Source organism: Buteo buteo, chromosome 10 (genome assembly GCF_964188355.1).
Source record: "Buteo buteo chromosome 10, bButBut1.hap1.1, whole genome shotgun sequence".
NCBI lineage: Eukaryota > Metazoa > Chordata > Aves > Accipitriformes > Accipitridae > Buteo > Buteo buteo.
In genome coordinates, this window is record NC_134180.1 from 3,973,058 (window position 1) to 4,000,383 (window position 27,326).

A 27,326-nucleotide genomic window follows, 5' to 3' on the forward strand; every position below is an offset into this window, starting at 1 on the left:
CGCTGGGGCAGCTCGGCCCCGTTAAGCCGCTTGCGGGGGGCCGAGGCGCGAGGACCCGGGAGGGGGGGTGGGGGGGGGGGCCTAATCCCGTTTGGACCCAGATTAGGACCGGGGCAAACGCCAGCCCCCAGATGGTGGCGGTTTAAGGGGCCTGCGGGGACGGGGTTTGGGGTGTAAACCCCCCCATACCCCCCCCCCCATGAGGGCCCTGCCTCAAACAGGGAAACTGAGGCACGGAGGGGGAGGCAGGCGGCACCGAGGGGACCCCCCCGCAATCCAGACCCCCCCAAAATCCCACTGTCACCCTGTCCCCGAGCGAGACACCCCCCCCCCCCCCATCATCACCACCATCCCCAGGAGTGACCCCCCCCCAAAAAAAAAAGGGCACGGCCAGTGTTAACGGATTAATTTGTGTCATAAGCTTCCTAGTTCTCGGGAGCGCGAAGAGCTTTGGGGGTTTTATCTCCCGGGATTTAGTGGCCGAGTCGTCTTTCTTAGCGAGACGCCCTAATGCCACTTAACACCTGGGAGCCGCGATTTTCATTAGGGGCGTCAGGGACAATTAGTAAGAAAATAATTAGGGCAGGGGCCTGCCGCTGGAGGGTTTAAGGCCCATATGTGCCTGGGCCTGGGGAGGGGGGGAACAACGATGAACGCCCCCCACTCTTCGTGGGGGAGATCGCTGGCGTGGGGCTGGCCCTGATGGGGGGGACGTGGGGGACACGGTCCCCTCCTGCGAAGGTTGGACCTGGGGGAGGTGGGGGGGGGTCCCCAAAAGGGGAGGGGTGTCCCCCATTGGGGCATGGAGGGGTTTTGGGGGGGGGGGGTGTCCCTCAGGGGGACACGAACCCCAGGTTCTGGCCCCATCCCGGCGCGTGGGGGTTCGTCGGTGATGGGGGGGGGGCCACGGCCACGACGCCTTGGCAGGGTGGGGGGACGTGGGGCAGATGACATCCAGAACGTCCTTGAGCACGTCGTGCCTGGAGCTGCCTCTGCTTTTTTTTTTTTTTTTTTTTTTGGGGGGGGGGCCCATCTAGGCACACCCCCAGCCCCGAATAGGGGGAGCTACAGGAATGGGGGCCGGGGCAGGAGGGGGCCGGGGCCGCGGGGAGCGGGGGGGACCCGTCCCCAGCCCCAACGCGCCCGTTCGGGCAGGCAGCGGTGGGGGGCCGCGGGCAGGGCGAGGGGGGGAAGCACGGGCAGGGCGAGGGGGGGACCGGGGGGCACCGGGGGGCAGCAGGGGCAGCAGCAGCCGAGGCCGTACAGGGCGTAGGGGTGGTAGTAGCCGACGTTCACCCTGCGAGGGGAAACAGAGCACCGGGGGTCAGCCCTGAGCCCCAAAACCCCCCCTGTGACCCACCCCCAGACCCCCCCCACCACCAACCCCGCTCACCTGCGGACGCGCCGCCGGGCCCGCCGGCGATGGTAGTCGCCTTTGGCGAAATCTTCCAGGTTGGCTGGGTGGATGGCCCAGAAGTGGCCTTTGCCGTTGTCGCTGCGGCCGGCTTTGACGAAGCACTCGTTAAGGGAGAGGTTGTGGCGGACGCTGTTGCGCCAGCTCTTCTCCTGGGCCGAGAGGCACCGTCAGCCAGCCCCGCGGCCACCACGGCCCTGCCGCGCCAGCCCCACGCACCTCCGGGACGTCAGTAGGCACCAGAGTGAACGGTGCCCGATCCGCCTGGAGAAACCAGCCCCCTGACACCGCTTGAAACCGCCCCGAGATCCGGATGGCGGCACGACGCGTTTTCCCAGTGGATTGGGGTCAGCAGAGATGCGGTGAGTCAAGCCCAGCTCCGTCCCCCACCTGACACCAGCACCCCGGGCTCAGCTCCCAGTTTGCCCACCCCCAAACCACTAAAAATCATACCTAAACCAGGGGAAAAAAAAGAATCTCCCCCCAAAATGGCTCTGCTCCGGCATCGCAGCCCCTCACCTTGTTCTTGAAGTAGGGGTAGTTGTCCATGATCCACTGGTAGATGTCGGAAAGCAGCAGCTTCTTCTCCGGGGAGGAGAGGATGGCGGTGGAGATGAGGGCGATGTAGGACTGCGATGGTTTGTCCCCGGGCTCCGGCGGGGGCCGGGGGGCTTGCGGGGGGCTCCGGCCGGGGGGAGAGGGGCTGCGGGGTCCCCCGTCACCCCGCTCCGCCAGCAGGTACTCGATGGTGAAGGAGGCCCCGGGTGGGCGCCGACCCCCGGGCCCCGTGTCCCCCATGGTCCCCGAGCCGTCGCCAGCCGGAGGGGAGACCTCCTGGCCCGGCCCGGTAATTAGTGCAGATTACAGGGTTTGCTAATTGTGTTTTCACAAACGGGCTGCCTTCGCAAAGCAGGCTGTTTATCTGGCAAAGCCCCGGGTTTAGCGGGATTTGGACCTTTAAGCCTCATAAATAAAATGATTAATCCGCTGGAGGTGGAGGAATTCAAAGTGGCACCGAGGTGCCTGCGGGGACGGGGCCCTCGCGCCCACCTCGCTCTTGGGTCCGGCTGCCCCCCAATTCCTGGGGGGGACCCTCCTGCCCCAAGCACAGACACCCCCTCAACCTCCCCGGGCTCCTTTTGGGGTGAGCTCCCCGGAGCTCCTGGGGACCCCGGGGAGAAATCCCAACAAGCCGACACCGAATTAAATGTAAATCTTTCTTTTTATTTAACAAACACTATAATCTGAACTTTGAAGAATGTGTACTGAGGGAAAGAAAAATAATTTTCTTTTTGTTTTTTCTCTTCTCTTTACAAAAAAAGAAAAAAACAGGATATAAGAAAAAACATATGTACAGGAAGAGCTGGCCAACTCAAACAGAAAGCAGTAACAGAAGCATGATGTTTCCAAACAGTGGCTTGGCCTGGAAAATTTAAAAGCAATTAAATTAGAATACAAATATTAGAAAAAACTGGACTCTAAAGCTACTGTGCAGCCAGGGATGCGAGCCACAGAACTTTATACAGTAAAACTTAATTTTTGAGCTCTACCCAGGTTTTCTTTTGTTTTAATCCCCCTTCCCACCCCCGCCCCCTTTTAAACCTGAAAACATATTGCTTACACGCAAACAGAAGAAAAAAAAGAGAAGAAAAAGAAAAGCTTATGTCATACAAATAAGAGTTTCTCTGTGGGAGCAAGACTGGAAACAGCGGAAGAGCAAGCGAGATGCAGCTGCCTCCCTGCCTGCTGCCCACTCCCCCCTGCCCACGATTGCCGGCCGGGACACCCTTGCAAGATGCCTGGGGAAAAAGTGTGGGGGTTTTTTGTGTGGTTTTTTTTTTTTTTTTTTTTTTACCCGCCCCCCCCCGCTTTGCCTTCAAATTTTCATTTGCTAAGACAAAACAGAGATGGGCAGGAAGGGCTGGGAGCGACGGATGCTCCCTCTGCCAGCATCTGCAGTCGGATGCGGAGCCGGGTGCCCTCCCGTGCTGGGCAGGGGATTTGGGGATCCTACACCACGCGCGGGAGAGACTGGGGAGAATTTGGAGAGGAAAACTCCAAATATGCCAGGTCGAAGCTTCCTGCTCAACAGCATTTAGAGGGTAATTCTTTGCTTTTGGGCAAGTCACTAACAAGGATTTAAAACAGTTCTGGGTGGACCTTGGTGGCTTTTCTGTTGACATGAGACCAGCCGTGCTTTGCTTTTTCCTCAAATGCACGACGAGCGCTTTGGAAAGCGCCGTGGCTTTGGTCTGCCATTTTGCTGCTGTTGCCCCCCTGCCCCCCCCCCAAAACACCCCAACTGCCAGGAGGTGAGGGCAGAAGGGAGGCAGAAGGGTTTGGGGTGCCAGCAGGGCCATCCCTGCACTGGGCTCTGGCAGCACCCAGTGGCACCGAGCACCCCTTGCCCAGAGCTCGGGGGGTCTCGGTACAGCGCAGCCGGACGCTGCCCAGGGGGCCCTGGCTGCGGCAATCCCCCTCCCGTTGGGCTTGGGGACATTGCTCCTGCTTGCTGCCCATCGTGTGGGCAAGGCGAGGGGCAGAGGCACAGGCCAGCTTCCTTCCAACGTTTATTCTCATCTACGGACGAGAAAAGTCAGCGAGGTCCAAAGCAAAACAGAGTTCAGAGGCGTTAGTGGGAACAGCAGAGCTGCTTACGCAAAGTTAATTACAAAAATTCTCTAAGACAAAGTCAAAAAGGTTACCATTTGGAAACTCAAAAGCAACAACATTTTGCCATCAAGAGCATAGCAGTAGCTTTGGGTCTGGGACCAAAGTCTTGAACAGAGAAGTGGAAAAGTCCAGAGGCTGTTAACACGTGGTCGCAGGGCTCCACGCATCGTCCCTCGGCTCTGTCCTCAACACCCTGCCAACAGTGCCGCCAGCAGCGCCGGTGCCGGGCCGCACACTGGTTCGTGACTGAAAGAAACCTGAATTGGAGTTTACCGAGGTAGTTGGCTAGAAACTGAGATTCCCCCACCTGGCATTTTCTCGAAGGCCCAAGCATCCCTCGCCCCCCACCCCGCTCCTCCTCACGTGCCAGGTGTCCAGCTGTCCTGCAGGTCACTGCCACCGCCTCCAGAAACAAAGCCTTCTCAAAGAAAAGGGAATGCGCAGCCCTTTTAAGTCTTCAAAAACACCAAGTTATTGCACTTCAAAAATACAACAGATTTGTGGTTCGAGCCCTCCCCACCCTCCCCATGGCTTCTGCTCAACTAAAACGATTCACTACGCACAATTTCTACATTACCTTCGGATTAGGTTAAAAGATTCAAAACGTGTCTCTTTACATGAGGTGCAGAGCTGCTGGAGCTCCTATCTAGAACAGTGCGATTCCAATCGTACATCTCTTCCCTTTCACCCCGTGCCCCCCATCCCCACCCCTAAAAATCCCCTCTATGCTTGCTGGGTTATACAAACCTCCCTCACCCCCCCACCCATCTCCTGTCCCTCTCCCCGCTCCCCCCCCTCCCCGCCCCGGACTCACACGTCCAGCAAAAACTTTTAGATTAATTAAGGAATGGTTATTTAACAAGACAATAAAAATGCACACAGCTTTGGAGATGCACGGGAGTTAGATGTCCTGTAGATCTGCAGGTGAACTCCACCGATTCAAACCGTCCTGGTGAAGGGCAGCAGAGACCAGCGAGCTGTGGATTCTGACTGCCTGGCTTAAGACACTTTCCTTACTTCAGGCTCCAGTTCAGGGTCAGGCTTTGAGTGGGGTCGTCTTCCAACCAAGAAGCAGCTCAATGGTTTGTTTTTCTTTTGTGGTGGTTTTTTTTTTTTTTTTTTCTCTTTTTTTCTTTTTCTCTTGTTTTAATGATTAATTTGGAATAGGAAAGTCAAAGGAGATCAGGGAGGAAGGGAGATGAGGTGGGAGAAGACAGTCTCCCCCTCCTCCAGTTTAATAAGCACCAGAGTATTCAAGTCTGTCCATTCTGAGATTCAGAGCTGCTTCCGCAGTCAGCAGGCAGAAACTAAACCTTTCTCATAAGAGCAGCGTCGTTTTGGTTGGGGTCCCTCATCATCGTCGTCATCCTCCTCATCTTCTTCCTCCTCTTCCTCCGATGATGAGCTGTCCAGTGTTAAATCCACAACGTCAGCAGTGGCCTTGCCATTCTCACCGTTACCGTTAGGAGTGGGCAACAGCCCGTTCACATCTGAAGAACCTGAAAGGAGTGGGGAAAGAAAGGACTAATTAACACATTTCATGCCCAGTTTAGGGACGCTCCGATACTCTTGGTCTCTCATGGCTGTGTGGTACTTGGAACAGAATAGTTCAGTCGGAAGGGACCTACAACGATCATCTAGGCCAACTGCCTGACCGCTTCAGGGCTGACCAAAAGTTAAAGCATGTTCTTGAGGGCATTATCCAAATGCCTCTTAAACACTGACAGGCTTGGGGTATCGACCACCTCTCGAGGAAGCCTGCTCCAGTGTTTTGACACCCTCTTGGTAAAGAAATGCTTCCCCATGTCAAGTCTACAAGGCAAAGGGGTGCATGAAACAAACTCCGTTCAAGCAGCTGCCTAAAAACTGAGCCGATGCCACAAACCTGATGCTCTCTCTGGGGTCAGAACTTGCTACAGTGCCCAACGGCACCTGCCTGAGAACCGGGAACTGGCTCGGCCAAAGCAAGAAGCTACGCAACAACACTGCCAACCCCGTCCATAGACATCACCACTGCGAGAGGACCTGGCCTTGTGCGGGATGCCCAACAGACAGCCCTTCCAGTCAAAATCCTCTTTTCCCACAAAAGTAGTACAGTGCCGATCCAGGCTGGTCTTGTCGATGACATTTCAGGGGTTGTTGCAGAAGTAAATGTACTGACAAACTTGTTCGATGCCATTCTGGCAACAACCCAGCTTTGCCGAATAACCCCATTTGGGCTGGGCCCTCCTCCGCAGGGATGCGATGCACCCTGGCGATGCTGTTCATTTCTAGAAAGGCTGAAAACGAAGGGCCTATCCAGAGGAAGCTCTCTGAGAGCCAAACTCACATTAAGGTATCACAGCTTTTCTCAAGGCAGCTGGGGAACTCTAGTTTTGCAATTTGTGCACATTTCCTACAGTAATTTGAAGTCTTTAGCACCAGAGATACTCACCTAGAACTAATATTGGACACTGAGGGCTGCAGCTCCGCTCTTTCTCAGCTCTGATGGGACACCAGGAGCCATCCACCAGGTATTCTATTTCATCTGCATCTTCACATTCTGTCAGGATCTTTGACAGGAGCCTGGGCAGGAGAAAAGATGCCATCTATTAAGCTCAAGGCAATCAGAGAATGCATTTAGTGATGGGGCATCAACCTGGATCTTCACCTTAAACAGCCCTAAATTTAAAAGATATTTAGTGTTAGCAGAAGGCTGCCAAACAGATAGCCCTTTCAGTCAAGGGCTTGTTTTATTTTCCATAAAACAAGTACAGGTTCTGACACTGCAAGCCATCCCCGTCCTTTCTGACAACGTACCTAAACCATGAACTAACGTTTTAATTATGTGCAATTAGAAGACAGTCTTGCCTCTTCACCCAGTTTCCCAGGTCCGTGGTACTGCTTCCAGACAAACATCTGATGCCCCATCTAGAGCTATGTCAGGGCTGGTGCAGGTACACATTCACACCAAGGCGTTAGCAAAAGACAAAATATTCTATGACATTAAGAAATAAGCAATCCAACAAGCAGCACTTCATTTCCTTCCTAGTTCTGCTTCTCAAAGCCTCCATAGCAGCCACCAAAACAATATATGCAGCCTCCTGCAACAGAAAACCCCCCCGATGTTCAACCACTGAAAATAGACCCAGTGTAGATACCTCAATGTCAGCCATCTCTCATTGCAGAGACACTAACCAGAACAAGACCCTGGCTCTGGCTCACTGTGCCTCAGGAACTGGGGACTTGCTTTATTCTGCTATGTCCTGCCATTTGCCTGGGATGTTTATTTGGACACACTATAGGAACCACTGTTCTGCAAGGCCTTACTGATTTCTGGATTTGAGCATTTCCTTTCAGTATAAAGGAGAACTAATAGCAAAGATCTTACAAGCTCAAGATAACTATTCATGGCACACTAGTGGGAGAAAGTTTCTGCTTTCTCCCAGCTGAAGTAGGAAAGGCACTTCCACAGACGGTCCTGTCATCCAGCAGAGCAACCACCAAGGCTGCAATTCCAAAAAAGCTGCAGGGCCCAGAGGATCTTAGACTTGACCAACCAACTACCTCCTCAGGTGCCTACGCCCCGTTTTTGACTAGCAACATCCAGCTGTGACTGCCAGGTTCCCTCCAGCTTACTTTCAAGGGAGGTCTGAAGACTACCTTCATCCAACAGAACTGGCACTGAAACCCAGTCTTGAGCACTGCAGAGCAGGGACAAAGAAATCTGCTGAGCCTTCACCAGTGATGACGACCTCCTCCTCCTCATCCAGGAGGAACACGTGCAGTGCTGACCTGTGGAGGTTCCACAATCCAACCCCTTGTACCTTCCCCTTCAGTCTCAGCAGCCTTGTTAGAGATCTCAAAGGAACTGGATTTTCCTGTCAGTGTTGGCCAGAGGACAAAGCAAACAGGTTATCTATGCCTAGGCTGCTTCAGACAGTCTAAAAAGCCACAACTCCTGGATCAAATCAGTACCTATAAAGGCAGCAATGCTCAGAATATTATCAGCCTGGCCCTGGGAATATACCACCCAGGCAGAGACTCGTCTGCTCACTTCACTGCCTTGTGTGCCAAGGGAGCTGGATGCACCTAAACAATTTCTCTAAACTCTTCCTCCTTTTGAGGGAACCTGCATTAGAGGCCAATTATACGAGCCATGAGGGTGGAGATAATTTTCCAGAAGCCAACAACCATGCATCTTGCTCCACCAGTCCTCAGGGTTGCTCTCAGCTTGGCTAGCACCACTAAAGATGTCAGTGGTCCCAGCCCATAAAACAGGCCCCCTGCATTTTGAGGCAACAAAGCTTCTTCTGGGGGGTGGGTGGAGATTACTGTTGGCATTAATTCACTCCTTGTTTCTTCCTTTACTCTTGGACAAAAGCCAGGCAATTTATTGTGCTCTTCTCTAGAGATAGCCTCTGGAACCCATATTTTGGGAGCTGACAAGCATCGTCGCCAGCTTTCTGGCTTGCCTCAGGTGGCCCCTGCTGTCAGCCTAGCTCGTTCTGCAGTTTGCATATAGGACTCCGTCTGCCAGGTCTGCAACGAGGAAAGGGAGATCTCCTGTATTTTAGAGTAATCTTCTTGGCACACAGCTGCATGTTCAAGCTTTCCAGTACCAAACCTCACTCAGACATATGAGCATCACCTCCAAAGTGTTCTTGTACTGCTGAACTGTAGCACTCCAGCTCTCATAGCTTATGGTGAGCCCTCTGCTCTTCTCTTTGGTAAAAAGACAGAGCAAGCTAACTCTAGTCCAGAGATATGGGAAACACCATTCCCATATGGACTGAAAACCAGATGACAAGTTGAGCGCCGAGTCTAAAGCAACCTTTCCCCAATTCACGGCTGGAGAACTCTTGGCAGGGCTTGGGGCATGCATTTCTTGCCTCACCATTTTCCAAATGCTGTTTGGAACTTTGCTTTAATTCCCTCCTGTGCTTTTACAGTACTACTACAGCTATGCCACATTCAAAATAAGACAGTAGAAAGAAAACATCCCTCATGCAGAAGAGACAGGGGCTGCTTCACTGGGAACACCGAGAATGGGGACGCTGGCATGGTTCTGTCCTTCTAGCCCACTACAGGGCAGGCAGCAGCCCCAGGACAGCAGCCAGACCCAAATGCATGGCTGGAGCAAAACTCTGCAGTCTGCCCTTCACAAATCCACTCTAAAAGTGCTGTACCAAAAGCTGGTTCCCTCCCAACATATACTCCATTTGCCTGACAAGTGCACTGGTGTCCCCTTGCACACCAAGGGGGCCGGTGATCCCCAGCAGGGAGCCCCTGGGGCCCCCTGAGCATCCCAAGGTCCTGCTGCACAGGCTCAGCCTGGTAGCAGGGATCAACCACCACTGGGTGTCCCCAGGGGAACCAGGGTGGGAGGCCCAGGGAACCCCAGGTGGATCCACAAAACATCCAGCCTGGACAATATATCCAAAGCATTTTAATTCTGTCCCTCCAGTGCATCTGAACCTGCTGCTTTTTTCCCCTATAGGCATGCAAAACACATAAATAGTCTCTACTGAGGCATCCCTTCCCTTTCCAAATACTACATTTGTAGCTGTCTCAGGGGCTATATGTTGCACGTTGTTTGGTTTAAGAGCTGGCAGAGAAGATCCTCCAATCACATTTACAGCATGCCAAGAACTGCTTGTGAGCTGATGAGCACCTCACACCAACAACAAAACAAGAAGATGCTTCCTATCAAAAACCACCTTATCGGGTGCTTATAAAGTGGTTTATTCCATGCAGCATGGTATCAGTCAGCCAAGGCAGCTAGTTGTGCAGGTTCATCAGCCTGATGAAAAGAGTGAGGCAGTAAAAGCTTGATTCTCAAAACGCTTCAGTGTAATCCAAAAATTAAGAATGACAGACAAACAGTCAAGTCTTGCTCTAACACACCAAGACAATTAAGTCAGAATATTATGCACCAGCAGAATAAGCTTCCAACTTTGTTTTGAGGTGAACTTCAATCAGATGCACAGACCAAAAGACAAGATGCCACACTCAGCAGAGAAAAGAAAGGGGTTGAGGACAGAGAAGTGTAGGTACTCACCCATCAATTATGAGCTGGTCATAGGGTGCTGGTTTGTCACACACAGGGCACATCCATGTGGGCTTTTTCTCATTCATCTGTAGGTAGAAGACTGCATCAAAGCACTGCAGATGTGCACAGGTCTCCGCCCGGCACGGGACAGACAGCCGCATCTTCACTAGCTGTTGAACCAAAAAGCAGATGATCAGCAATAAAACCCACCCAAGGCATCACCAGACAGTTCTCCTCCTAAGCAAAAAGGTTCATTAGTTTGCAAAGGTGGTCTGACAGTAGAATAGGGTTTCTTGACGAAAACAGACTAAAATATATTGCAAAGGCTTACCGGACAGATAAGAGAGACGCGAACACCTGTAGTGGCAATTTCACTGTCTGGATCCAAGCGTAGCTTCTCTTTTACTGCAGTAAGAGTAGAGAGCACAAAATTTAACAGATGCAAACTTAAACCTTGGAAACAGCGTGTAGCACAGGTCAAGCAGCTCACCAACAGCCCTTGGCTGTATACGAGTCATTTTCCCCACAGATGACAACCTCTGCCAGTCAGGGACAGAGGACATAGGAGACAGAAAGCTGTGGTATTGGACCAGGCTTGCGCAACCTGCAGAACTCAGTAGAGACGCTGCTTGGCTAGCCAAAAACCTTGTGCATGATGAGGCAGTTCATGGCCTACAGGCCAGCTGAAGTATTTATTGGCTGAGGAAGCTCATTTTTTCTTACAAATCCCCCTTCCCAATGACCCAGGTCTCCCAGCCAAACAGCACATGCTGCCCCTCCTCCAGGATAGACCAAATGAAGGAGCTGGGATGGACTTAGGTGTTGGGATGAGGGCAACCATCTGCACGTTATCTGCTAGCTACGCTGTTAATGCTCTCTTAGCGACCTTTCCACCTCTTATTTACAAACTACAGGCTGGGCGGCTGGGGTACATGGAGGAAATGACACTGCTGACCAGCTTTTTCATGTTAATATTATACCAAGGCAGCCAAGTGGGAGTTAACTTTGTCCCACTTCGGAGAGGACTAAGACACCCACATACCTGGACTTCCCGCAGGGGGAGAAAGAGTGGATGGACAGAGCTCTAGCACATGGCAAGACTTCTGGAACGAAGTCAGTTTAGGCTTATCTAGTCATTAGCATAAGCACAATGGATTTTATTCCCTTCCAAGATCAGTGGCAATAGGACAGGGTTAACTGCCTCCCCCTGCCCCTTGAAATTCAGAGAAAGTCCCCCCAGAAGTGAGCAAACACGGGATACAGTCAAATTGACAGGAAACCACATCTCATCATTTCCCCATCAAATAAACAAGCCTCCTCTTAGTGCTACTGGGCTGTAACTCTTCATCTTATATGCCGGCCAGCTCATTTATTCCAGCAGCCCGTTTCACAGGAACCACAAACAGACCCAGAGGTACCAGGGCAGACAGCTCAAAGAGCAAGGCAGCCATGCAAAAACAGTCACAAGCAGCGATCCAGCACATATTTGGAAAGAATCAGGCATTAGGAAAGGAGGTAGAGAATCCTGCCACCACTGCTGCATCCTGAAAGGAAAACCCAGAGGAGCTGCAGGCAAATAAAAAAGAGCAGCAGACATGCAGGTCCCGCACGTGCAGGTCCCACATCAAGGTGCGGAATCAACACACAAAATTAGCTTTAAACTACGACACAACTCCTAAAGAGTAGCTGCTGCTAATGCTGCTGTCTGAAAAGGCCTTTGACACTTCCATCACCATTTTTCTTTGGAGCAAGTCAACCATTTATTTTGACCTTTTCAGATCATAACAAGATGTCTCCAGACAATGAGGCTACATGCAGTTTTGCAACACACAGCTCTAATTAGAGAGTGACTTCTCAGATGTAAAATTCCCACGAGATTACAAGATTTGGTGTTGTTTTCTTCACATTAGGAGACTTTTCATCCAAGCTTAATTTTTTGTAAAGTTCTTTGTAAGACCATTCTCTGCGCATCAATTACTATGATACATGGGAAGGAGAAATGGGCATTTTCTAGGACCTCCTGATTAGAATCAAGCTGTCTTAAGACTGCTTTTGGATCCGCAGCCACGTATCTAAGCATCTCTGTTTCCAGACAATGTTCCTATACTAAAGTCAACAGAAGCATAAGCAAAGGAAGATGAGTCAGCCCCGAGATGCAACTGAAGTCAAAGGGTAGCTTTAGTGAGTACTGAGGGATATTGCAATGAACATGATACGGAATTATTTGCAGAACAGACCAGAGCTACAAAAGCAAAGTTTACAAGCTACTTGTGCTTGCCAGTTTCAGATGTCCAAACAACTTCCAAGCAGTAACAAGCCAAAGGAACTGAAAGAAGACAACGTTCCTATTTGCTTAAATTTAAGGTCACCAAATGCAACTCATCCCTGCCCCGAAGTCCAGCCAAAGCTGTTAGTTATCTAACTCAGTAGAACTGGAGGCACGCACTTGTTACTGAGTAGAAATGGCAAGAAACCTGCTTTCAGAACTTCTGCCTGTCACTCTCAGATTGAGGGTCCATCCTGCAAATGCTTGCTTGAAAGGGAACAGCACATACTGCTGAGCTGGGTTTCAAGAAGCGCCAGAGAAGAATGTGAGGATCCTCCGCAGTTTAGGGCAGCTCAAAAGCCAGCTTCTGCTCAATTCATTTAAGGTTCTGGTGAACCGCAAAAAAGAGAGCACAGCCAGTGCCTTGGGCTTCTGAGAGTGGTGGATGTCTAACAAATGGGAATTTCCATTTCTTATGTCAATAGATAAGTGCTGGCTGTCAGAGCGGTCTAATATGATCAAGACTGCCATGGACACTATTTGGTGTGGCACACAGATACAGAAGTGTTCAGCATCTGCTGCAGAAATGCTGCACTTAACATGAAGATCAGAAGTTTGGCTGAAGCAGCAGTGTGTCCCACAATGTGCTTTAGGCATCTGAAGACTGGACATGCCCGAAATCATCATCACCTCTGTGAACTGCCATCTATCTTCAAGATTATGTTTCTTATACTCGATAAGAGTTGTCCATGATCTGAATAGTATGTTTTAAAAACCATCACGATCCACGGTGTTAGTTCTCCCATGCAAAACAAATAGCGAGACTGCTCTCCCCAATAACATTAAGTAACTGGAAATCCTCCAGACTCTCGTGAGCTGCAAGTCAGATTCTGCCTTGGAAAGGCAACTTCCCCTCATTTTCAGTAATGTTTTGCATTTGCCTCATACCATGATGATTTACCTGAGTGGTCTAGGATAAGCATCTCTCGGGATCATCTCTTCTCTGAAGCTCTCAACGCATATGAAAGTGCTGGTGGTGAAATCCCACTGCCAGCCCCTAGGATTCACGGGGGGTTAGGGCAGCAGGACATTTTCACCAGGATCCCTTGCTCCAGAAATCTCCTTTGGAAATAGTGCGGGTCAAGGCCGAGGTGCTGTGGTAATGTTCGTCAGCTCTTAATTACTCAGGTGAAGGCATGAAGCCATTCGCGTCAGAACGACACTGGCCCTCAGCGGCACTCACCACGATACGACCTGGGGACAAATTCTAAATCCAACTAAAGTGATGCAGAGCTTCTGCAGAACCATGAGAAACGCACACTGCAGAAGTGCTGCACTTGCACACAGATTTGGGGCAATTTCACACGACTGACATACAGCTTAGCAAGTCTGTTCAATTAAAAAGTGTTTTTATACAACTGGAGGAAAGAAATTGTATAAAACGTGGCAGCTGTTTCCAAGCACGTTTCTAGTAGCCTGGCTATTAGGAATGCTGCAGTCTGACAGGCATACAGCAGACCTCCCCGAGCCACCGCATAAGCAGACATACTCACCAAGTGCTTTGCAGAGTTCTGGATGTTTGATCCCAATGGTTTTCAACCTCTGCAGCAGCTCTGCTGAGGTCATCTGCCGCACTAAGTATAGCCCCACGGAATAGCTCTAATGAGAGAAGGAAGGGACAGAATGAGCAAGGCTGCTCTTTTGCACTCGTTTGTGCAGTTCTGTCCAATTTCCTTTGGCACGTACCTTCCCGTAATTCCCCCAGGTAACGGTGATGCGATTGGTCGCTGCAGACAAGTACATGAGATGGGTGAGGTTGATGGGACGACAGGGCCTTTTAGGTTCCACTCCAGGTTTGTTTGATGGATAGTAGCCCTAAGGCAGAAAGAGTATATACTTTTTTTTTTTTTTTTTTTACTCAAGATGCTTCTACATGGGTACATCTATTCGTCAGCTTCGCTAAATTCTACTCACCCACAGTTTTCAAGGAGGGGGGTAGAAGGTAGCTGAACAGTCAGACCAAGCACAAAGTAAAAAGGATCAAGCCTTTTTGCAAGAACAGTTTATTAACAACATAGATAATCCATTAGAAAATTAGCTTTAAACTAAGCAGTGCACTTTTATACTCTGGCTTCTTGTCTGCACTCATCACAAAACCAATTTCATTCTAAATCACACAAATCCTTCCAAAGTTGCAATGTCACACCTCCTGGCCGAGCTGACTTACCGGCACTGAGCAGTAACTATGATTCACTTTCACTGCAATGTTCGGAGGGTACTGATCCTCCTGAGGAGAACTAGTGTCTGTGTAACAGATTCTGTAAAGAAACAACACGTCTCTCAATATCCCCGTGCTGTTTGCATGTTCAAAGCTCTCTGCACATCAACAGCTACCAGCAGCCAACCATCACCACACCAACCCATGCTCCCTCATCTGGCCAAAGCAAAGCCAATTCCACTCAGCTCTCCCAGATCGGATGCAGGCTTGATACCTGGGCAGCAAAATCTGACACGCTGCTGTTTTCTACTGCAGCACTAACTCAAGCAGTACACGTAGGAAGAGGTTAGAAAGTAGAGTTTAAGATGCTTGCATTAGGCATTTGAACAACCAACTTCTCAATGTTATCTTTGTAGCCATGAAAACCACACTGAAAGTTAATATATTTTGGTAGTGCATTCCCTCCTTCCCTGTTGTGCATCTGATGTTAAATCAACCCCATGCTCAGACATACCTTAGCACAACCTGAACTGATTTCACACCGGGTTGCAACTCCCTAGCAAATTAAAGAAGAAACAGAAACTTCAGATTAATTATGTAAAAACACTAAAAACCAAAAACACCACCACAAAAAAAAAACAACACAAAACCCACAACAACCAAAAATCAGCTGTGACTTTTGCCAGACTCAGGAGTTTTAGTTCTTTTTTTTTTTAATAGACCTTTAAAGAATTACTTTACAGAATTTTATTTAAATTGTACAATTTCCCCTGCAAATATCAGTGGTCCTGTTTTCCTAATGCACCATCCTATAGCCTTTCTCTGGGTTTTCAAAACTGGAAAGGTGTTGAGTGAAAGATATCAATTTGCCTGGCATCCTTTTGCTGATTTGCAAGCATTCACGAAAACTAGGTTTTAAGGTCAGGTCTACCTGACAGCATTCTTTCAAGACTCTCTTTGTTCAATTATTCAGCTAAAGCTGTTCATGCAAACCAAGGAACCAAGTATTATGGCACCAGCAGAACAACTGCTAATATTGCTAACTTCAGGAGTGCTATTCGTAACAGGATTTCAGCTGCTATCAGGAAAGCAACATATCCCAGAACAAGGGCATTTTATTAGTAGTCTTTATACACAGGTACAAAACATACTCTAATTTATGCATTAGGTAAGATCCCCAAATTAGTCTTGGTTTGCCTCTGAAAGTGTTTTGCATTCCAATTCAGTGTTTTAGTATAAATGTTTTGATTTTGGGGGTCAAAGGGATGGACCCTCAGTTCAACTGACAGACAAGAACTGATATGGCAGTTTTAGATCTGGGAGAGACACATCTGGATACCACCCACAAGCAGTGGAAGATGACGGACCTGCGCTGAGTGATCATTCTAGACTCTCACTGAACCCCCGCTATGAAATATTTAAGCTGTGTTACTGATACTGAATCTCTTCTCACAAATCTGAATACATGGAGAAAAGACCACCAAGAATCAGCTACAACATGTGTAGTCTTTTATCACCCTTAAAGACTTCCGTGGTATATCATTTCCCTTCTGTTAAGTCTTCAAACAGCTTCCCCTGTATTGCTTCTGTTGACCTACTGGGATCACAACAGTAATCAAGCACTGGATATTCAAGAAACATCATCTTTCTTCAACTCTATGATAACAGTATGTTTTTACCATACAGAGAAATATTTAAAGGTTTTGCGCTTAGTTTTGGAGGACCTCTTCTGCATCATTGTCCTTTCATGGCAGCAAGGACCAAGGGAGCAGGTCAGCAAAAGAGGAAGCCTTACTGCCGGCACTGACATTTCTTAGGCATTTCATTGTTTGAATCAAAAACTGCATCATGACAGAGGTCAGCGTAAATCCTAATTGGTGCAAGATGTTTTCTTTTGCAGTTACTATAGCATCCTTTACAACAAGCAAGCTTTCTTTCAGATGCAAACAGCATTACACGTATAGCTTTTGAACTTTTGATGCAAAGAAAAATCCACAAATGAATTCACTACACAAGCTCAACAGAGAATTTAGGTCATCAACAATTACATACCACTTCTCCTGCCCAAATGTACTATTCAAAAGCAAGATTAGAGGAGCAGGAGAGAAACTTAGGGACTTAAATGAGCAAAATTGCACCTCCCACCTCCCCCAGCTATTTGCTTTACATGAGAAGTAGCCTGTCTGCTAATGCTCTCAAACAAACTTTTTCCTTGCAGATTACAAAGGCTTCCACAGAGAGGGAACACACAGGAATTATACAGCAACATTTTCTTGAACTGTTAACACACAACAAGAAATACCTGGAATTTCTGATCAACTCCACTTGTCTTGGTGTTAATGCAAAAATGCATGGACTTTCCTGAAGCTTCTCATTATTCTGTGGAACTGAAGAGGAAAAAAAAAAAAAGACGACTGACATCAAACTGATAATATCTAGCTCTTCTTACATTGCTAAGCACAAGGTGATTTTTTTATTTTCTGAGCTATGTTTATTTTTAAGTCTTGTTTCCTGCCATACAGCTGCACAAGAACTCCAATCATCATGCATTTTGATAAATCTACTGTTGATTACAGCTTTGCTCATTTATTGCTTGCTTGTTTTGCTAGTTAGCACACTAATAGTACACAGTGGATTTGGACCTGTTTTGTTTTTTTTTTTATTTTTCCTCCCTTCAAATAATCAATGAGCCAACAATTGTGTGTTCATATAAGAACAAACCATAAGTGGCATCACAGTGTGGAGACTAGAACTCAAAGAAGCGTAAGAAGAGACCTATGCATGACATGAAAGCACAAAACCACCAGACTGATCAGACTGATTCTGGAAAAGAAAGGAAACGACAACAACAAAAAGATCAGCTTAGATAATAAAAAAGCATCACAAAAAACATGAACATGACTTACAAACACATGACCTTGAGGGTGCATTTATAGGTAGGGCGTTACAGCACTCCACTTTCAGAAACACTTAACTGAGAACCCAGATTAATTGGCCTTTTATCCATTCACAATTTTAAGATCAAATGCGTTTAACATGGTTAAAATGAAGCTTGAGGTGTGGAAAACTTATGTTATGACTTCCGCTTAGTACCTGTTATTAAATTCAAGCACGCTAAATTTTATTGTCAGTACACGTTGCCAACTGCAGTCGAGGGCCTGAGCTGGTGAAAGTCACAGGATAAATACAAAGAACAGGAAGTGATAAAATAGCTTGTATTTTTTCTTTTTTAGCAGGAATAGGATTTTTTCTTTGCATCACTTCAACTGCTTGTTTATTCAAAGCCAACATACCAGAATTTGAGAAGTAGGAAAGTGTGCTTTACTGTCTATGAGTAAGATGAGATGAAGGAAGAGTAAAACCTCAGCACCTCTAAGATCTTAGAAGACAAGGTGACAGTCTGATTCACTGACTATGGATACTTCCCTTGGTAATTCAGCTTTAAAAATGCAAAAAGGGCTTTCAGAAATAAAAAAAATAAAAATCAAGGTATCTTTATGGACTTTTAATTTAATTCCAGTTTCCATCCAAATGTCTCTTGATCAAAACAACCATTGAGAAGTAAAGCATTTCATAAGGACTGTTATTTTTAGAAAGTGATGAATGATAAGAACAACAAAAAAATCATTTTAATATTGTTGCTTGAATAACTGTCTATAGGCATGCTGTCCTCCTGATTGTTGAGCTACACAAAGACAAAGCAAACCTGATTAGGAAAACTGAGTTGTTCATGTTTTATTTTGCATTTATCAGCTTGGCCTTCTTTTACAAAAAGAGCGCCTAGATGCCGAAAGCAGGCTGCCAGCAGCACTGACTGGCGCCACTGGAGGATGCCATCAGAGACAGAAGTCAAACCCTGTGAAGTATCCAACAAATTTGCTATCGCCTCTTCAGCAAAATATTCTAGCATTAAAACCAGCACACTATTGAATTTCAAAACAGGTCATTTTCTCACTTCTGCGACACACCGCATCATTGCTGACAACACCAGAAGCGAGTGCCGCTCCGGGGCTGAGGCTGAAAAGACCACCGCTACCACGAACGGGGTATAATGGTGAGTTTGCACAGCAGCCCTAGCTGCGAAGGACCAGGTACCGATGGGCTATGCAGTTTGACTGTGCAACCATGGGTGCAGGGAAACAAAAGATTAGTCAGGTACCTATGTTTCTCTACAGCTACTTGGTTAACAGCTCTCCTCTTTTTGCGTGAAGTAAGAGAAATGAGAAGCAGCAGCACATGCTCCCCACTTTCTTTATTCCTCACTGTGAAAGACCCTTCTCCAGGCAAGAATTGAGGGGTACTTCTCAACTGTGCTCACAGAAAGCTGCTGGAGAGTCACACAAAGCATTCCAGTTACCTGAACAAAAAACAGCTGAAGGGAAAACAAAAATCAAAAAGATATGGACTCAGGATGTGTCTATGCACACCTTGTCGCCAACAGCAATCAGAAGTGGGTGCTTTGGAGAAAAGTGCAAGAGAACATTCCCCAAAAGACTGAAAGAAAAACCTCTCCGAGACCGACCTGTGTAAAGACCCAATTCTTCTTCAAAATCTTAATGCTGGAAAATAAGCCCAAACTCCAGGATGTACACTTTTAGGGTACCTAATCAGTTATTAATTTCTCTGCTGAGCAGCCAGAAAAAAAATTCTGTTTTTTTAAAGCTAAATATTTTAATATAACCGAGTTTCATCCTTTTTCCATGACAGATGCCTTAGCACACAACTCAGCTTCTTGACTTGCAAAACGGCTGCTGGGATCAATTTATTTTAACAGTTGACAATAGCAGGAAATCAATTTTTAAGACTGAGCTCAATCAGCAATCCTCAGAATGAGTCAAGACATAAAACTTCCAAAACCCGAAAGAACTTGGCAAACCACATTCAAGACTTTAGCCCAATGTAATTGTGATGGATTCCCATTCTGGGAAGCCAACCTCATCTGGAGCTCTCTATCTGGCAGGCTAGACCATGCCATGCAAAATAAGGACTACACTGATTTCAGAGTTTTAGTGTTTCCCTGCACCAAGGGTTTGTTTGGGGGTTTTTTGTTTTGGTATTTGTTTTGTTGTTTTTTTTTAAACCGTAATATTCCTCACTATTATACTTTTTGGTCAAACCTGCTAAAGACATCAAATACCCCCAGGAAAGAGAGATCATATTGTCATCACCATGGCTGGAGATCCCAAAGGCAGATCAGCCCAAGATGAGCTGCTGGCAGGGGACTTCTGTAGGGCTAAGGAGCTTGTTGTGAGACCTCATTCAGATCCCAGCTGCTCCAGAACAGCCCACCTCAGGGCACAATACAATATATAGGTTGGGTTGGTTTTTTTTTCCCCTCCTTGGCTATTGGAACTACTCTGACTAGACTGAAGGGCAGTTGTGTTCGTGTGCGTCTGGGGAGATGGGGCAAGTTGACTGTAAGGCATCTTATTTTTGTAAGTGGAGGAAGCACTCATTTTAACGCATACCACAGTTTGTTCAGGTGAATACAGCAACAGCGTAAGTGTGTGCTTTTGCTAGGATTCCTTGGAGATCACTCAATGCAGTGGTGTTTGCTCTTCAGTCAGGGGAAAGCAGTTGCCTTTGCCTCAAAATCGGTGGCCCTGTTTACAGCAACTGAGTCCAGCTTCACAGGAGGGGGCTGGAGCAGCAGTTTTACTACTTACACATGAGAGAAGAGCAACTCCACCACTGCAAGGCAGGTATTATCAAAGGGAAAAAACCCAAACAAATCCTGTTTACATTGACAGTGGCAGGACCTCCCAGCCTACATGGCCTTCTCCTCCTACAGCTGCACCGCAAGATCTCCTTTGGCATGCCTCCAGGAGAAGACCAGAAGCCTCAGTATCTACAGCAAGTACAGGCTGTCGCAGCTAACATTCAGAACAACAAAAAAAAAAAAATTCAGAATTCCTTACAGCACACCATTACTGTCAAAAACTATATTCACACTGTTTTACCCAAAAAGGTGCCAGAGGATAAGTACACTTATCAGCAAGGTGCTCAGACACCACAGAGCTCACATAAATACTCTGCTTGTTAGCTACTTAAAACACAATGCAGGAAAGATATTAGTATTCATTCCCTCTAAAAGGTATCTGATCAATCTTAATTTTAAGCCTTATCTACCCAAGAGAATTGCGGTGATTTCAGTAAATTAGAAGAATTCTTTCATGTTGACATCCTTAGACCAAACCAGAAAGCTGCGGCAGAAGCTGTTTTAATGTAGATAACTCAGATGCTAAATTCAATACTTAAATTGACTGAAATTGTGTGTGCAGTTACCAAATATGAGATATTAGCTGGTTTGCAATGCACCTAATTTATCTGCTTTTGGCTGAAGCCACCTTTGTCTACGAGTATAATAGTAATTTGATAGCTCTTCAGGGAATCTGCTTGCCTACAGACCAAATTAGGCATCGCCCACCTCACCTTTGATCTCAAGGCAATCATCTCAAAGAGGCAAGAGAGCCTTTTCATTAATAAAGATGCTTCCAATTGGAGTTCGGAACATATAAATTAAGCTTCCCCTACTCCCACCATGGCTATATGCTTAAAATACCTCTTTTGTAGCCTAGGGAAATGGGGTACTACAACAGCAGCTGGGTGTTTCTAAATGGATCTGAGATCTTGAATCTATTTCAGGTACTTCCACATTACAAGTTTCTGAGGTTGACAAGGAGCTTATGCTTGGTCCAGACACAGAATGGGAAATCTGGACAACAAAGCACGAACTGGTACAGCTTCCATATGGAAAACCACTCCATTTTCCTCAGAGCTCTTTGTTTTATCATCCTTCCGCACTAAGCAGAGCTCCATACAAGTGTAACTTGTAACATCAAAGTTATTCCAGCACCCGGCTGTTCCAGGTGGCAATGGGGAGCAGCCGATATCCATACAGTGTTGAAATAACCCCAGTTTTACAGAGAAACAAATGCTTCTTTATTCACATTGGCGGAGGCAGAAGGAATTATAGTTGCAGGTCACCAGGTTGGGAAAATTAAACAAGTGTCTAGAAGACATTGTTAGCTTCTGAACAGCTGACTGGGACAATGAAGACCGAACATCTGTTCATACCCAGCTACTCACCACCATTCCCCACTGTTAAGGGGAAAACACTCTCACCAAAAGGGAAAATTAGTTAAATATGCTTTAAGGAACAAGCTGACCCGAGGGAGGTGTCAGCTAACAGAGGTGAGATACTAAATTTAATGAGACCTCGGTTCTGATCTGATGTAGAAGATTTAATGTCAACTTTTAACAAAATCTGTTAATCACAGTAAGTATATCCAGGCTCTTCTCCTATCTCTGGACATTTCCACCTCTTGAAAATTTTTTTCCTTCAAAAGACTACATTTGCATTCCTGACCAACAAATGCCACCCCACATTTAAGACTGAACTAACTCATTCCCCAAACAGCATTTAAAAATATTTTAGCTTTACACTGGCACCCACCCCTTGACTATTTAAATGGTCACAGCATTAACATATTTAACGCCTCCAAATGAAGATGAAAATTACATAGATATAAATTCTGATGAATTAGTCTTTTTTTTTTGCACCTGCACAATCATATCTTCATCTGTTTTTTTTTTTCCTCTAATCCACATGCACATCAAGCATTTTTTCAGCAAAGACAGACTAGCTTCCCAAGTTCTAGGTTCATTTAGTAATGAAGCCTGGTATTACCACATTGACTTTGAGACACTGCAGTTCAGCAGACTACAATGGTATTTCTCCTCTGTATATACTGTCTTTGCTACAAGAACATTATATTTAACATCAGAGACAATACTATTTGTTTCTCAGAATTAAAATAATGAAAAAAGAAAACCAGACTCCTAGGCCCAGGGTGGTAAAAAGCACTTCATCCAGTTTTCCTAGTTGCCCCTCAAAATACACAGCATCACGCACAAATAAGCGTGACAAGCACAAAAGAAGAGTCAGAAATACTGTTTGATATGTGTACCACCCTCTTTCATCCATAGGAGGCTTTAGGTCAGGTATTTTAAGCACTGAAATTAATGTAGAATATGCCAGCATACTTGCTTAGCACAGGTGCAACACCAACACAGAAAGATTTTCATCAATATACTGCCAAATTATGAAGATAGAAGACAGACAATGATTCACAGCAAAAGACTGCAATGTGCAACACAGCAGCATTTCCAACGAAGGATATAAAAGCTACAGCCAAACAAGACAGGCTTTCAAATTACATCTCAAAGTGACCACATTCCTGTTCTAAGGCAATGGAAAAAAACCCAGATATAAATATTCTTCTCTAAACTCTAAATATAAGGGGAGAGAGGGGGGAGAGAAGGGCATCCACCACCACATTAATCAATCTCTCCTCTGTCACATGACATTACAGATCCTTGAAAACACTGTCACCTTTTTGACACTTAAACCTGTTCCACTTTTCTCTCCCAGATCAAGCCCATCATACAGGCACCAGCATATTGAAAACTCACCTAATTCTGTTGGCTTCAGCAGTTCATCCAGGGTCGTATAGAAGGGAAGTTTCACCAGCCGAACTTCGGGCTTCGCAACTTTGGGTGGCAACCTTCCCAGTCCATTAAGGTATTTCCCATAGAGAGCAGGATAGTCAATATTAGTAGTGGAGATAGAAGTCCGAGCAACGGTGCTCCCGCGGTCATACGATGAATGTATGGAGAGTGCCTCAGGAGACCGGTGCTGCTGCGGCTGAGGCTGCGCGACTTCAGAGCTCTTCTTGGCATAGCGAGTCTCATAGAGCTCCTTAATTTTCTTGAAAACTTCAGGGCTGCAGTCAAATTGGACCAATTGCAATGCTCTGGTGACTAGTTCATGTTTAAGTCCGCTCTTACTCCTGCCAACAAAACCCAGCAACATCTGAAGATCTGAGACTCGGAAACTCATCACCATGTTCTAGGGGATAAAAAATTAAAAACGTTCTTACAGTTATAAAAAGGCAAAGTGTCAGTTCTCACTATACTCTATAACTGGAATCCAAAATAATAAAAACATCCCTTAGAAGATAGACACCAAACCTTCTGTTCAAATCAGCCGTTACTCACCTGATTAGCATCCCATTTCTTAGGTAGTTGTTTGAGCAACACAAATACAGAGGAGATCATCAACTGAAATATCACCAAAATCAGAGAAACAACAGGATAGTCATCAAATCACTCAAAAATAATTTGTGATAAATGCTCAGCATCCTCAAGACAGGTTGACTGGAAGCAGGAGTGACCACAAAGGAAAACGTCTCAAACAGCAGGCCCCCACATGTGAAAGAGCAAATTAACTCCTTTAGCACAGAGGCTCAAATCATCCAAACTTCCCAGGCACCTTTGGGTAAGGGAGCTACATTAAAAACTTCATCTAAAATGGTATTAGCATAAGGCAAAGGAAGGAAATGAAAGTCAACCTGAAGGCAGACAACATTTAAGTGAACCGGGGCCACCAATTCTTTCATACTGTATTTCAGTGCACCTGTATATTATCTGTGTGTGCAAAAAAACCCCTCCAGAATCCTTCCTACATATATAGGATCTTTAAAAAAAACCCATGTGTTTTAGACTACAGCAAGGTATTAAAAGACTATTAGACAGAGCAATATGTTCCCATGAGAACAATGCCTCCAAACTCTATTTGGGTGCTTTGCCAAGCACTCCCCCATGTTCACAGCCAGTAGCTGCCTTTGCTGTTGCACTGGTATTATCAATTTCAGTGTTTTGATAAGCAGTAAAAAACTACCTCTGTCTTCAAAAATCTACTCTCTTGCTGCTGTGGAAACTCAGAAGGCCTGTAACTGTCAGCAGATTCAAAGACCGTACTATACTAGACTATACAGCAACTTTCCATGAGACTAAGAACTAGAAATGATTTCTGTTAAAACTACAGCTAGTCTGGTCAGATTGATGTTTCAGTTCTCGCTCATAACAAAGCAGCCTTATGAGTGCACAAGACAAGCTTATCAAGTACATGCTTTTGAAAATTCAAGCTGCCCTGAAAATACACTTGATAGGTACCCACATATATTCACTCAATATCCTTCCTGGTTTGTGGAAAACACAGGAGCTCAAGAAACCCCAGCTGTCCCACAGTTTAAAAAAACAGAGGAAGAGATTCAGCAGGTCTCTTTTCCCCAGTCTATACTCCACTCTTGTTTGAGGATTAAATTAGGGGAAAAAAAAAAAAAAAAAAGGCAAGGCATAAAAGTCAGATTTCTGTGGAAGTTAATAGTAGCCTTGTAATTTCCTGGAATAAAACAGCTATGGATTTATTTATTTATTTTAAATTAAGAAAGCTACTATTGACTCCAGAAACATTTAAACAGCCACTTTTGCATGTGTGGGAATTAGACTATAGAGAAAGTACCATTTATTTTCTCTTTTTTCATGAAATCTGTCATTTAATCTGGAAGCCCAAAAGATGCTACACAAACATTAGTGACTGTAGTTAACATTTTTGGCAGTCATGATATGTCCCAAAATACCTTTGATGAGAGGAAAAAAAAGGCAGATAACTTTAAACAGGAGAGAAAGGATGTTTAATTGCCAAAAAGTCAGGATTCAAGAGATCTGGATTCATATTGCTGCTTCACTAGATACTACCTGTGTGATCTTGGAGAAATCTAGTTTCTGCGTTTCAGTTTTCTTCAACTACAAAATGGAGAGTGTATTGTCCTCTCCAAGGCACTTTGAGGATAAACAGCATACTTGCAAAGATAAACACGTCAAGGCAGTGACGCACATCAACAGCGCAGTACCAGGGAAGTCACAGGAGCACAGCAGACAGGTATTCTCCTGCACTCACTGCTCCTACACCACCGGTCACTTGGGACTGTCAGTGCGTAAAGCGGAGTTTGAATTGACAGTCTTCTGCAGTTTGCATTTAGAAGGATTTAAGATCCAGAAGGATGACCAGATTTGAGCAGTAACAGAAGAACAAGCTTCAGACAAAGAAAACCTGTCACTGAGGCTTGGACCTGCACGACAGTATGAGCAATAGAGAGATCATATTAACTACTGAGATTGTTAACGCTAAGGTCTATTCCTCCCCCCAAGGAAGCCTCGCATGTGAGCGGCAAGGAGCCCGTCAAACACCCACTATGGGGGCAACCACAACACCTTGGAAGTACACCTCCTCCCCAGAGTCCTGGGCTCAGCTCACAACACCGAGAGAGGCCCAACAGGAGGGAGAGGACAATGCCTCCTAAAACAAGCCTCTTCCAAATCTTATTTTTGCAGCCATCTAGCCACATCCTCACTGATGAGCTGATCCTGCAGGCACTGAACATTTTCCATCTGATGGCATTGCTCAGTAAGCACCCTCAGCACCAGCTTCCCCATGATGCTCTTGGGTAAAGCCCACTCAAGTGCCACTGGCCGGTCCTCTGCACTGCCACGCACCAGCAGCAGGACACGGAGAAGTCCCAGCTCCCAGAAAGGCGCCGGTGAACGGGAACCCAGAGGGAAAAGGAGAAACCCACAGCAGAGCAGGGACCTTCCCCCCAGAAGGCCCGATGGGGTGCACAAGACACCTTGAAAGCACAACACAACTTCAGGCACGTTTGTTGGGAAGACATTTCACCTCACCCCACCGCAGAGGAGCCTCAGAGGCCGGCCCAAGCCTCCCCGCCACGGAGAGACGGGGGCTCTGCCCCAACACCCCCCAGCGCCGGGTACTGCTCGTCCCACCGCCATTCCCGCCCCCGGCCCCAGCCGCGGCGAGATGGGCAAAGCCAGGCCGGGGCTGCTGCCATGTCTCCCGAGCTCTCCGTCCGCCGGGCCCGGCTGGACAGCTCCGCTCCGCGCCCCACCGGTCGCGGCCCCAAACCGGTCAGGGAGCCCAGGGCAGGCCGCGGAGAGCAAGCCGGGCACCGGGCACGACCGGCCCAGGGTTCCGCGGGGAACGGGGCGAGGAGCCCGGGGAGCAGGGGAAGCGACCCCGCCGGGCGTCGGCGGGGGCGGGGGGGGGAAACACCTGCGCTAATTAATCACTGGGAATTAACTGCGGGGGAGGCCGGGGCCCGGCCCGGCGGCCCAAGGGGCAGGCCCAGGGGCGGGCGGCTCCCAGGGGCTGGAAGACGGGCCGAGCCAGGCCCGGGGTCCGGCGGGGGCTACGGACGGGTCCGGAGGCCGGGGCGGGGCAGCCCCTGAGGTAAAAAAAAAAAAAGGGGGGGAGGAGGGGGGGTCCCGGGGCGCCGCCCCCCCGGCTCTCACGGCCGGGGCCAGGGCCGAGGCCGTGCCGTTCGCGGTCCACCCCGCTGGGAGCTCGCCCGGGCCGACCCGGGCCCCGCCGGTGGGGTGGGGGGCACAGCTCACTCACTTTCGCCTCCACCAGCTCCGCCGCCATCTTGGCCTCCAGCGTCCACCGCGCCGGGAGCCGCCGCCGAGTCACGTGACGCCCAGCTACAGCGGGGGAGGGGCCGCGAGGGCCGCGAGCTGCCCAATCCCCGCGCGCCCTCTTCTCCCCGCGGGCCGCGGCCTCGCCGCGCAGGCGCAGTAACCCCGCCCCGCCCGGCACCGCCTTCCCGGATGGCTTAAAGGGACAGCGCCCCGCTAAACGGGGGGGGGGCGGGGGGGAAAAGGATGAGGACGGCCACCCTAGGGCTGTACCCCACAGGAGCGGCGGCTGGAGACACGCACCCCTCCAGCTCAGCGAGCAAGAGTTTGGGAACGAGAGGGCAGGTGCCAGCGCAGCCCCCCTCCCCAGGAGGGATAAGTGGTGCCC

The 27,326-nt window shown here is 47.7% G+C and overlaps 2 protein-coding genes across 3 annotated transcripts; both read right to left on the reverse strand.

The window, feature by feature from the left end:
- Nucleotides 1-671: 671 nt before the first annotated feature.
- Nucleotides 672-2,212, reverse strand: LOC142035396 (forkhead box protein L2-like). The gene is given in 4 exon segments (XM_075037479.1): nucleotides 672-1,218; nucleotides 1,221-1,297; nucleotides 1,394-1,566; nucleotides 1,934-2,212. Coding segments are annotated over 4 exon segments (714 nt in total). The 3' UTR covers nucleotides 672-1,033.
- A 2,678-nt stretch (nucleotides 2,213-4,890) lies between these two features.
- PIAS4 (protein inhibitor of activated STAT 4) lies at nucleotides 4,891-27,106 on the reverse strand. 2 transcript variants are annotated; one of them, XM_075038107.1, is made up of 12 exons: nucleotides 26,922-27,106; nucleotides 23,663-23,725; nucleotides 23,078-23,513; nucleotides 16,905-16,989; nucleotides 15,117-15,158; nucleotides 14,612-14,702; nucleotides 14,131-14,259; nucleotides 13,938-14,043; nucleotides 10,450-10,523; nucleotides 10,128-10,288; nucleotides 6,522-6,652; nucleotides 4,891-5,586 (listed from the first exon to the last, which is right to left on the reverse strand). In XM_075038107.1, the coding sequence occupies exons 1-12, from the start codon at nucleotides 26,946-26,948 to the stop codon at nucleotides 5,381-5,383; spliced, it is 1,551 nt and encodes a 516-aa protein (XP_074894208.1). In that variant the 5' UTR covers nucleotides 26,949-27,106; the 3' UTR covers nucleotides 4,891-5,380. The 2 variants fall into 2 exon arrangements, with proteins under 2 accessions (XP_074894208.1, XP_074894209.1); XM_075038108.1 differs by lacking the exon at nucleotides 23,663-23,725 and having other exon boundaries at nucleotides 26,922-27,097.
- Nucleotides 27,107-27,326: the final 220 nt, after the last annotated feature.

What these genes read in the sequence shown, in the direction of transcription:
- PIAS4 (XM_075038107.1), bottom strand. Translation starts at nt 26,948, where the DNA reads ATGGCGGCGGAGCTGGTGGAGGCGAAA. An exon ending in AGAAATGGGATGCTAATCAG is followed by an intron (nt 23,514 to 23,662) that starts GTGAGTAACGGC and finishes TTTATCCCCTAG; the next exon opens with AACATGGTGATGAGTTTCCG. An exon ending in ATAGTTACTGCTCAGTGCCG is followed by an intron (nt 14,260 to 14,611) that starts GTAAGTCAGCTC and finishes TTTCTGCCTTAG; the next exon opens with GGCTACTATCCATCAAACAA.